The sequence below is a fragment of the Cricetulus griseus genome, chromosome 7 (assembly GCF_003668045.3).
Source record: "Cricetulus griseus strain 17A/GY chromosome 7, alternate assembly CriGri-PICRH-1.0, whole genome shotgun sequence".
Lineage (NCBI taxonomy): Eukaryota > Metazoa > Chordata > Mammalia > Rodentia > Cricetidae > Cricetulus > Cricetulus griseus.
In genome coordinates this window covers 5,336,168-5,348,930 of record NC_048600.1, presented here as the reverse complement: position 1 = coordinate 5,348,930, position 12,763 = coordinate 5,336,168, and the positions used below count along the sequence as shown (strand labels likewise).

Below are 12,763 nucleotides of genomic sequence, written 5' to 3'. Positions count from 1 at the left end.
GGTTAACTGAGCTTCAAGATACTAAAATCTGTTAAGTACCTAATATAAAGCAAATAAAAATACCTTAAATAAAAATTAAGTTCCTGAATTGAAATAATTATAAAGGCTTTTAACTAAATGAAACTTTTAAATTATAACATTTAATTAACTAAAATTAAATTATTACTAAGTCACCATTTAAAACCTCAATGCCTTCCATACCAAAAATATTCAATAAGAACTGAATTTATAGCTACAATTTCCAGTCAAAATAACTCACCCAATCATTGCTGTCTCTTTAACTTCAGCCTCTGTGCCATTTATAACCGAATCCTGGTTTTTGTCATCTTCCCTGTCAGTGACATCACTTGAAAAGCCCAACAATGCTCGCACTCTTTTGGATTTCACATCTAGAATAGTATCTGTGTAGCCAACTTCCTGGAGATACCTGCACAAAGACATCCTCACAATTCAGTCACACAGGAATTAGCATTGTAAAATTTAAAACATAAATAAAAGTATTTCTTCAAACTCACTGACTACACAGGGTTTAACAGAACAGTACTATGTCAGTAAGACTTGTTAATAATATTCCAGCTGCAGATGGAGCTGTCTCTTGCAGTACCAGCCTCTATAGTCACTGAGAAAAACCAAAGAACTATACAATAACACTATTCATTTATCTGAAGAAGAAACTCTTCTTCAATGTATTTCAGAGCACACATTTTTCTTTAGGAAGAATGGAACAATCTCCTCCCAAACTCTACCACTACTATTTTACAATAACTGCTTTAGTTGTTTTTGACATTTCTTATTTGACATGTCATTAACTGAAATCCAGAGAGAATGCTTCTAAATAGTTTCTTTCCATGGCACAGAAAAGGATAACATTTTTCATAACAGTCACTTGTAGAAGAGACAACGGAATTGTGGGGCATGAGGTATACAGACTCATATGAATGTGTGTAGTTCCAGGGAGTCAGAGGCACAAAAAAAGAGCAAAGTTATATCTGGCACTAAGCCCATTTTCTGTCACTTCTGTGATATGCAGCCTTACTCAAGCTGTTTCTGTTCTCATCAAGGAGCCCATGATGAGAACTCTACACCTGACAGTCCCAACATTAACTGTTAATAATGATGTATTTCAAAGACCAGAACAAAGGAAACGGCATGGATATCACATATAGTGATGACATGCATTTATTTATCTAGTAGGTGTGCACACTACTGAAGGGAAGATGAAAGCGAGGGTTGACAAAACAGCTGGGTTAAACTCAGCTGACTTCAGGCTTCCATTTTTACAGTCTTCAGAGCTAAGACACCACACAAAGTTATGTGATCAAATGGGATAGTACATCTTAGGAAATCAACATGCTCGTTTTTCAGTCCCACCCAGCATCTACAGAAAAGTTTTCATGTGAAAATTTGAAGGAATAATTCCTACTTGCTGAATTTAATCAGACATTTTTGAAACTACTATAACATTTTTAGGCTTATTTACGTGTCTAATGTCTTGCGTGCACATGTGGATGTATACCGCATGTGTGCCTGGTGTCTGCAGCACTCAGAACACTGCATCAGATCCCCTAGAACTGCAGTTATAAATGGTGGTGAGCTACCGTGTGGGTTCTGGAAACCAAACCCACAGCCTCCAAAAAAGCAGCCAAGGCTTGAAACTACTGGGGCATCTCCAGGCTATTTTTCTACTTAATATTTGGTATGTACCTCACTTTGTCAACAAAACTAAATACAAATTTCTGTTTCAAAACTGCTTTGCCACAGATGTTCACTTCATTAAGCAACTAATCCATAGCTTACTGATAAAATTTCACCTTTCTGAGAAGTAGGTAATGAATCTTTTGAAGTTGGAAAATGTCTTAATTTACTATTTAAACACTTCTTATTAACAAAACAAAAACACATGCTTGGTGTGGCAACTCACAGTACCAAAAATATTTACAGTACCAAAAGTAAATTTAAAAAGAAAAATACATGTCGAATTAAGACTAAAATGAAGGGCTGGGCATTGGTGGCTCACACCTTTAATCCCAGCACCCGGGAGGCAGAGACAGGTGGATCTCTGAGTTCGAGGCCAGCCTGGTCTCCAGAGCGAGTGCCAGGATAGGCTCCAAAGCTATACAGAGAAACCCTGTCTCGGGAAAAAAAAAAAAAAAAAAAGACTAAAATGAAAACAATAATGAAAATCCACTTAATATTTTAAATTTTTTTCTAACTTTATCTAGATAAAAGACAGGTATGAGATAATGTGATATTCCTTTTCTATAGTCAAAAAGAATGGATGACATTAATCTACTTTGAAAAACTTAGAAATAAACTACTAATAAGCCATCCCAAAAGTCCAAAATTGAATAAATTTCCTTTTACTTTGGCATAAATCTATATACCAATTTACAAGACTACAGGTCCAGCCTTCAACTTGACATCAGACCCTTTGTAAAATCCCAGTTACACATTTAGGGGAAATTATGTATTAGGCAGCACCTGCAAAATACAGGGATCCACAGAGTTCTTCAATGTACTGAAAAGGCTTGTAACAGAAATGTACATGGGAATCCTTGTTGGTTTGTAGTAAAACATCTATGTTTAGAGAGTTTATGAAATGAGAATAATAATGACAGAATTCTTTTAACTACATAAATTCCAACAATGTGGAGAAATGTAAATATGAAAAATGAATAGTATATCAATTAAGTTTTTTTAACTACCTTACTAATTACTACTTTCAGCAGTAGTATAATACAAGAGAAACTCATGAGTTAAAAATACAAACAAGGGGGCTAGAGAGATGACTTATAAGTTAAGAGCCCTAGCTGTTCTCCTAGAAGCCCTGCAACCACATGGTGGCTCACAACCATATATACTAAGATCTGGTACCCTCTTCCACCATGCAGACATACATTCAGGCAGAACACTATATACATAATAAATAAATAAATCTTTCTTTAAGAAAAGGCATGAACAAGTTTTTTTCACAATCAGCAAGCTGTAGGTTTAATCTTGGGTACTTACTGTCTGAGAAGCTGCCGGCCTTGTTTCCACATTAACTGGCTATTTTGCTGTGGCTGCACCTCTGTTTCATTGCCTTCATCTGGAGAATATTAAATCATAATGAAAGTGACTTATTTGACATGTTTGGGCAATTTATAAACAGTTTCCAATAAAGATTATAACTGTAATTTCAGGAGCTATGTTTTAGGGCAATAAGAACTGTTTTAACTCAAATTTTGGTAATAAAACTCTGTATGATTAAGTTATCTCTACTGGATTCCCTTTAGAGCAACAAAATTAAAACTAAAGATTTTTTTTCGTTCACTTTTTACTAGGTTGAGAATTTTCCTCCAGGACAAAGACCTACCAAATCATGTTGCACATGAGAACCAAATAGAAATATTATAAAACCTAGAAATGGTAATAAAAGTAAAACAAGCAAAAACCCCATATAGTCTGATGTAAATATGTAAAGAAATAATCTCAGAGCTGTGTTGTGGTAGCACACACTTTTAATCCCAGCACTTGGGAAGCAGAGGCAGGAGGATCTCTGAGGTTGAGGCCAGCCTGGTCTACAGACTGAGTTCAAGGACTGCCAAAACTACACAGAGAGACCCTGTCTCAAAAACAAAACAAAACCAAAACGAACAAATGCAAGAAATTATTTTAGCTGGGCATAAAATACTGGCCCTGCTTAAAGCCGTGGGTTCTATCCCAAGCACTTCATGAAACCAGTGGCACAAATTTATAATCTATACTGGGGAGGTGGAGACAGCAAGATCAAAAGCTGAAGACCAGACTGGGCTCTCAATCTCTTAACAGCTAAGCCAACTATCTAGCCCCAATAAAGCTCTTTTATGCACAGCAACTAGACCTTTGTACTACTAAAGAGCTCTAAAAATTGTATGGGGGGGGCTTAAAATAATTGCAAATATATACTCTTGTGCACATACACAAAGCAGTGTGTTTCATCAAAGCACTGATTAAACACATAGCTTTGAATCAGATGGTGTTAGTCTTTTGAAAAAAATTGTCCATTTATTCTTTTTAAATATTTTTTTGGGGGAGGCTAGAGTTTTAGGGTCATGGTTCAATCTGTAAAGTGCTTGCTATATAAACATGTAGTTTTGAGTTAAATGCTAGCATTCATATTTCAAAAACTAAAATATTCTTAAATAGCGCCAGTCATGTCTATATTGCCACCACTGGGGAGATGGAGACAGACGGTACCTGAGGCTTATTGCCAGTCTGTCTAGCTGATTTGTGAGCTCCAGATTCTCAGAATGGAGAATTCTGCCTGCAGGACACTATGCTGAGCACACCACCAGACAGGCCCTCTTTTAGGGCTCAACCTGCTCAGTCCAACCCCTGCTCTGGGCCCTTCCGATCACTCCCACTGCCCAGTAAGAGACTAGCTCCCTTGTGCTCTGTCCCCTCAGAATCCTTTGATTAAAGACAATGGCAACTTAAAAAAAAGAATAAAATATACAAGAATATCTGGATACCACATAACCACCAAATCTATGAATTATGGACATAAGGGAAGAAAAAGAATACCAGGTCAAAAAAAAAGGAATTCCAGGTCAAAGGCATTGAACACATCCTCAGTAAAATCCCAGCAATGGATGCCCACAAAAAGCAAAGGACCAGAGGAGAACTCCCCACACCATGTCATAGCTAAAACACTAAATATACAGAAGGGGGGGGGCGGCTAAAGACAAATGAGATAAGGCCAAGGTAGATATAAAGATCAGGCCATGAGAATAAAGCTGGCATCTTGATTGGAACTTTGTGACTAACAACTGGCCCTACAGAGAATACAAGGGAGAAAGACTAATGATGACAAGTTAAACAGGTATGCAAAGTAAGACTACCACTGTGGTGATAGTTTGTTTATAACAAATAAAGCTTGCCTGAAGATCAGAGTGCAAAGCTACCCACACTAGCTTTCCACAGAGACCAGGCAGTGGTGGTGCACACCTTTAATCCAGCACTCAAGAGACAGGCAGACAGATTTCTGTGAGCTACATGCAATTGATCCAGTCTAAAAGAGAAACAGAGCTCACACAAAAGTGACCTCAGCACTTGGATCCCACTCCTTTGATCCCAGCACTACAGAGGAATGTAAGGCAGGAGGAGACAGGAGCTCAGTGCAGCCTGAGGAGCAGTGCACTCAGGAGCAGTCTCAAGTTCAGTGAATCGCCCCCGCAGTCTGAGCATTGGGAGAGGTGAGAACGCTCTAGTGGCTGGTCACTCTGCTTCTGTGATTTAACCCCAATATCTGTCTCTGGGTCTTTGTTATTCACATATCACATGTCACAAAATCAGCAAAACAACGGTGATTAATACCCATCTCTCAATAAGAGCTCCAAATATCAGCGTCCTCAAACCCCCCAATCAAAAGCCACAAATGTATTAGAACCAACTGTACCAGAAAACAGGGTCCATCTTTCTGCTGTTGACAAGAACTACACCTCTAGCTCAAGGACAGATACAGCAATTAGAGTGCATAACCATCCATTAGAGTGAATGGATGGATGGAAAGTAACTACAACCAAATGGACCAGGAAACAAGAATCTTCTGTTATACCACTGCTACTCTAACATTGACATCATGGACATCACCCAAAACTGTAAGAGAATTTTATTCTGATCAAACAACCCACAGAGCAATTATAATTCTAGGCATTTAAGCACCAAACTCAGCACATCTAAATTCATGAAATACGAGTAAACAGTAAGACTCAGATTAACTGAAAGTAATGACAGGTGACTTCAACTAACAAAAAATAAAAAAGTTAAATGTCATCAAGTACAAAATGGACTTAACATGTATCTACAGGATATTCTGCCCAAACATATAGAATACACATTCTTTTAAACAATCCATTGAAGTTTCCCTAAAATAGACACGTTCTGGGACCCAAAGCAAATCTCAACAAATTTAGAAAAATTGAAATAACTCCATGTATTCTATCTGACCACAATGCAATAAAGCTTACTATCAATAACAAGAAAACTTAGAAAACACACGAAGTAATGGAGATTGACTGAAAGCACAGTAAGTACTGAGCTGGTGTGCTGGCACAGAGGCAGGCAGATCTCAGTGAGACTTGCATGGTCTTACAGAGAGTTCCATGAACACAGAGGCTACATAGTGAGACCCTGACTGAAGAAAACAAAACAACGATGAATGCACCACTGAAGAAATGAAGAAAGAAAAAAAATACTTGGAATGAAACTGAAATGAAAACACAATATACCAAAACCTCTGGGATAAAATGAAAGCAAACTGAAGAGGGAAACTTATAGCTTTAAGTACCTACAAATAAGAATAGAAAGCAGAAAGAGGGAGTGGAGAGGGGCTCAGCAGTTAAGAGTATGCACTGTCCTTCCAGAGGATCCTGAGTTCAGCTCTCTGCATCCACAAGTGGCTCACAGTTACCTGTAACTCCCGCTCCAGGGGATCCAACGCCCTCCTCTGGCCGCTACAAAACCTGCACTCATGTGCACATGCACATGTACATCATACACACAGTTTACAAATAAAAAAATAAGGAAAGAATAAGAACTCAAATAAGTAACTTAAAAACGCACCTCAAAGGCATGAAAACCCCAAAGCAGTAGGTAGAAAGAAATTATCAACACCAGACCAGAAATAAATGAAATGGAAAAAAATACAAAGAATATATGAAATGATGAGTTAGTGCCTTGGAAAGATAGGCAGGATTGACAAACCCTGAGTTGAATTAGCTAAAAGACATAGAAAATTCAAATTAATAAGATTAGAGGTCAGCAGAGAGACAACAGATATCAAAAAATTCGGGAAAATCATAAGAGCATATTTGTAATATTCTGGAATGTAAAGAAAGACTATTACAGTTACAACCCATTTTGGAATGCTTCTCCAGTGTACTCAAATGTGGGGAAAAATGGGAAGAATATGAATTTCTGAGTCAGATAAGCCTGAGTTCAACTCCATATTCCACATCATTTAATGACTGGTTAACCTCAGGCAAAAATTTTCCAACTTCCTGAGTTTAAGTTTTGCATACATAAAATGAGAATAACAGTATCTTTGTTAAATGATTATTTCAAGAATTAAAGTTAATGAAGCCCTTAGAATTATGGGTTTTAATAAAGGATAGAATGATTGCTAATACCTCCTTCACTAGGTGAATAAGAATTACATCTGAAATATGACAAAAATTAAGTATGGTAATAGATTTGGTATAATTTTCCTCACACTTCCTTTACAACTGCCAACAAACAAACACTGTGTTTCTGTTAAGTAAGAAAGTACACCTAAGGGGTCAAGTTTGCTTGCTTTTTGTTTGTTGGCAGTACTGAGTATTGGGCCTAATACATACTAGGCATACACTCTAACTGCAGAGGCATCATGCTTAAGGGATTTGTCATTTGCCTTATGCTCTTGAAACTCAGCATGTCTATAGTTCTGCTTGGTTACAGGATTTCAAGGACAGCACACACTTTGTTTTGCTCATGCCTAAAGTTTCCGTTAATACAAGGAAGACACAGTAAGACGTGAGGTTGGTGCATGCTTATGTCTTAACCATCTACCACAGGCAGAATACAGGCAGAAAATAGTGAACTAAAAGAAATGCAAATGAAGAAAAACAAAGTGTTACAAAAAAACGATCTCATGAGACTAAATGGTTAGTACCCAAAAAACAAGACGGCAAAAGATAAGATGCAAATATATACTAACTTATAGTTTCGTTAACTTTTTAATACTTAAACTTCCTTTATAAGTAGCTTACCAGAATCATAGCTTGGAGGCTTCATGTCTCCCTGATTTAGCTCTGTCCCATATTTCAACTTGTGGTACTTGGCTCTAACAAAGAAATGAGAAAATACAAGCCACGTTAAAACATAGTTAAGTAAGCTTTAAGATATATAAGAGAAGTTCTAAGTGTGCAAAAGTCCTGGCTAACCATACCTAGAACTATCAAAGGCTCTGAGATTTCCAGGGTGTCAAAGTAACATGGAACAACAACAACAAGAGATTGCCTTTTTTGTTGTTGAATAACCAACTGTCATTATAATGAAACAAAAGGATAACACTAGGAATAAAAAATAACTTCATTTTATACCTAGAATGAACCATAAAATTCTAGTTTCCGTTGTATTCAAATTTTCTTGATGACTTTAAGCTGAAGTATATCAATGAATAAAAGAGGTTTTGTTTTGTTTTGTTTTGTTTTTTTGAGACAGGGTTTCTCTATAGCTTTGGAAGCTGTCCTGGAACTAGCTCTTGTAGGCCAGGCTGGTCTCGAATTCACAGAGACCACTTGCCTCTGTCTCCCGAGTGCTGGGATTAAAGGCGGGCACCACCAACGCCCGACAAGAGGTCTTCACTGTACAATTTAATATGTTAAGGGTAGCCTTTCCCAATATTTGAGTTTATCTTAAAAGGAAACATTAACCATATTGTTATGTGCCTCGCTGGGTGCTTACAATTCACTGGATATTCTTATGGTGAGCCATCAAGCATGACAAAAATCAAGATGAAATTATCCTTGTTCAATGAGATATTCTAAGTATTTCCCTTAGTTAACATACACTTTGTCTTTAGTCAGAAAAAAAAAAAAAAAACAGGATTAGGAAGACTGTCTAATTTCCTTTTAAAGTTAGCAGAGTATTATTATTTTCAGCCATTGATTTTAACCATCTCAGAACCACACAAATGAAACAAGAAAAATGATCCAGATAAGGAGATTTTGTTTTGTTTTGTTTGTTTTTTGTTTTTCGAGACAGGGTTTCTCTGTGGCTTTGGAGGCTGACCTGGAACTAGCTCTTGTAGACCAGGCTGGTCTCGAACTCACAGAGATCCGCCTGCCTCTACCTCTCGAGTGCTGGGATTAAAGGCATGTGCCACCAACACCCGGGTAGGAGAATTTTTTTTTAAAGATTAACTAAAAACAACAACAACAAAAAAACCCCACATATGCTAATATATTTGCATATTTAACTCTTTTTCTCCATAAAATAAAGCTTTTTGTAAGTAAATATCCAAAGAGTTTAGACAGACAACAATAAAAATATAGAAATAAAACAATAATTTTCAGAACCAAAGAATGAAGGAAAAGGCAACATAGCCAAATAGAAAGCATTTCCTTCTTATAAAAAAAATGACTGCTGTGCATGTGGTGGATTGTGTGTATATGGTGGGGTGTGTATGGGGGTGTATATGGGTGTTTGTGAATGGTGGGGTATATATGGATGGCGAGGTGTGTATGGGGGTGTATATAGGTGTTTGTGTATGGTGGGGCATGTATGGATGGCGAGGTGTGTATGGGGGGTGTAAATGGGTGTTTGTGTATGGTGGGGTGTATATGGTGAGGTGTGTATGGGGGGTATATATGGGTGTTTGCATGTGTATGGTGGGGTGTATATGGTGAGGTGTGTATGGGGGGCGTATATGGGTGTGTGTGTATGGGGGGTGTATATGGGTGTTTGTGTGTGTATGGGGGGTGTATATGGGTGCTTGTGTGTGTGTGGTGGGGTGTGTATGGGTGTGTGTATACAGTGGGGTGTGCATAGGGGTCTGTGTATGGGTGTGTGTATACGGTGGGGTATGTATGGGGGTCTGTGTATGGTGGGTTGTATATGGGGGTTGTTCTGGGTAGATGGCTCATCAGTTAAGAGCACTTGCTACTCTTCCTGAGGTAACAGTTCACAATGATCTGTAACCCTAGTTCCAGGGATACGAAGCCCTCCTCATCACCAGGCACACATGTGGCATACATACATACATACATACATTCATATATACACACAGACAAAAAATACACACAAAATAAAAAATACGTTAATTTTTTTAAAAAATTGATGGCACACATAAGGTTTCATATAATTTTAAATTAGATAAAGAAAATTATTCACTCTGATGTATGTTACCAAAATCCTTCATTGTTTTTCAATAACCATTTTGTAGTCACAGAGAACAAACTATTTTTTTTTTAATTTACTAGCTTTTGTATACAGAGGAGTTTTAAGACAATTTACAACATTATAAGCACCAAATTATCTAAAACATGCTTTTCCATATTTCCAATGTATCTCTTAAAACAATGATTCCATCACTGAACTAAAAGTGTCCAAATCTACTTCTATATACTTGAAATGATCAGAAGGCAAGCTGCGGAGACATTAGCTTGTCTACAGTTATAAGAAAGTAAACAGGTTCTTAATGCAATTGCCATTCTTTAGATTTCCAGAAATATTTCATCTCCATCTCCCATAAGACAAAGTAATACTAGCTTCTTAAATGTCGCATAACTGGCTTGACGATGGATAATAGTAACATTCAAATAAAAGTAGCCTCAAATTGTATGGCCTTATTTATATGATGTAAACACACATTGAGAAAGCATTTCTCAATATAACATGCTGCCGTATAGTGCATTCTAGTGGTCTTAGAAAAAAACTGCAAGAGAAGTTATTTTTAAAATAATCAGAAAACATTATATACAATATATGGGACAAAACAGTCACATTATCAGCTATTTCACAAAAATTGAGACCAAGACAAAATATGTAAATAACTGTTATGTTTAGGATAAGTTCTGGCTCCTACTATATGGCTGCTCTTCCAGAGGTCCTGAATTCAATTCCCAGCAACCACGTGGTGGCTCACAACCATCTATAATGAGATCTGGTGCCCTCTTCTGGTGTGCAGGCATACATGCAGGCAGAACACTGTATATATAATAAATAAATCTTTAAAAAAAATAACTCATAAATAAAATGGGAGTAAAAAAACATGGCCAATCACATCTTAAATGCTGAATGCTTTGTGTGTCTATATGTGTATGCACAAGTGAGTGCACTGGTGTGCAAGCTCATAAATGTATGTATAGAGGCCAGAAGTCAAGGTTAAGAATCTTCCACTATCATTTTGTACACTGTTTTTTGAGACAGGGTTTTCAATGAACTCAGAGCTCTCCATTTCAGTTACATTATCTAGTCAGTAAAACTCCAAGTGCCTATCTATGCCCCCATGATGGGGTAAAAGCTAAGTGCTACTGTGCCTGTTTATTTTTTTTTTGGGGGGGGGTGGGGGTGAGGCATGGGGATCTGAACTCATGTCCTTATACTTGCAAGGTAAGCACTTTACCCTCTGAGCCACCTCCCCATTCCCTAATTTCAACAAACCATTGAATCCTTATCATATGCAAGCTGGTGTGCTGACTGCTGGAAGTAACCTGCAGCTTACAGTGAGGTAACAGCAAAAACAAGAGGAAAATCAGTAAGTATTGCAAACTGACATAAACGTTGTAAGCATATATCTGAAGAATGTGGACAAAGAATTATCTAACTCTGCAAAATGCAGTGTCCAATACAGCTATAGAAAAGGCAACATGAGATTTTAATTAAACCTCAATCAGTAAGATGCACAAGATATTTCTGTCTAGCACAAATAACTGCTGTGTTTAGGACAAGCTCTGTCTCCTAAAACATAAACACCCAGTAGAGCAAAATGCTACAAACACTAGGTTGAGTAAGCAAAAGAATGAGAAGGAACAGAATTCAAAGAAGACATTACAAAAAAAAAAAAGTGCTACTTACATAGGAATAGCTTTGAAATTAACCAGGTTATTTTAAAGCAGGAATATAGCATGATTATTCCTTTTTTAATTTGGAAAATTATTTCTATTACCTAGAAAATGAATTAGAATTTGGAAATAAAAAGGCAAAAAGACAGTTGGACTATCACAGTAACCATAAAAGTAACAGTGAATATAGAGAAAAAGGAAACATGGGAGAAAGTTTCAAAGTCAGTTTTACATAGATCTGAAGTTCCTTAGAATTAAAATTGATGAAAAATGCCAAACAAGCCCTGTACTACTGAAAAGAAGTGTGTAACCCCTGTTTTTTCTATAAGGTCTATCATGTGCTAAGCAAAGCTCATCGCTAGGTGGATAGTTCATTTAAAAAGACTAATTGATCTTCACTTAGTTGTTTATAGGTGAAATGGCATGATATTGGATCACCTTTAAAATGGACCAGGGCCATAAAAATGTTAATTGGTTGTGAAGGTATCAAATCAAGTGAACTTTTAACATCAGAATGACCATTCTAACTGTACAAAAGTTAACTGAGGTGAATGACCACACCAGCGTTTGAGTGGCTACCTTAATCTTGCGGCATGATGTTTCTATGTGTGACTTTACAAAATTAAATTAGAAAAATAGAGCAGGGCAAAACGAGCGACAAACATAGTAACTGTTAAAGCCTGCAATCATGTGTAGAGACAGTTTAAACTTATTCTAAGGAGTTTGTTCAGTGGATAATGTACTTGCCCACTCAGTGTAAGGACTTGAGCTCAGATCCACAGAACACACAAAATGCCAGAAGAGGAGCTCATGTGTGTAATCCCCAGAAGCTCATGGACCAGGGAGCCTGGCACAAGCAGTGGTAAACAGCAAAAGATTCCATCTCAAACAAGGAGAAGGTGAGGTCCACGTTCAAGGTCGCAATCTGACCTCCACTCATGGACCATAGCGCGCGCGCGCACACACACGCGCGCGCGCGCGCGCGCGCACACACACACACACACACACACACACACACACACACACACACACACACACACACACACAGTATAATATGTGCATACTTGTACTCAAACACAAGAACATTCATATACATAATTTTTAAGTTGCTCATTTCTCCACATTTTTGTTTCGAATGCTTCCAATCCAATTTTTTTAATTCCTGGTATTAGAAAATTAATTCCAATACAGAAATC

At 37.4% G+C, this 12,763-nt stretch overlaps 1 protein-coding gene across 2 annotated transcripts in view; it reads right to left on the bottom strand.

The window, feature by feature from the left end:
* Positions 1–12,763, bottom strand: part of Strn (striatin) — an 86,601-nt gene that overhangs the window by 35,757 nt on the left and 38,081 nt on the right. For both annotated transcript variants that reach the window (XM_027426059.2, XM_027426060.2), the window contains exons 3-5: positions 7,770–7,843; positions 3,010–3,088; positions 260–427 (exon numbers count right to left, since the gene is read on the bottom strand). In XM_027426059.2, the coding sequence (XP_027281860.1) occupies positions 260–427; positions 3,010–3,088; positions 7,770–7,843 (321 nt within the window). The remainder of the gene's footprint in view (positions 1–259; positions 428–3,009; positions 3,089–7,769; positions 7,844–12,763) is intronic.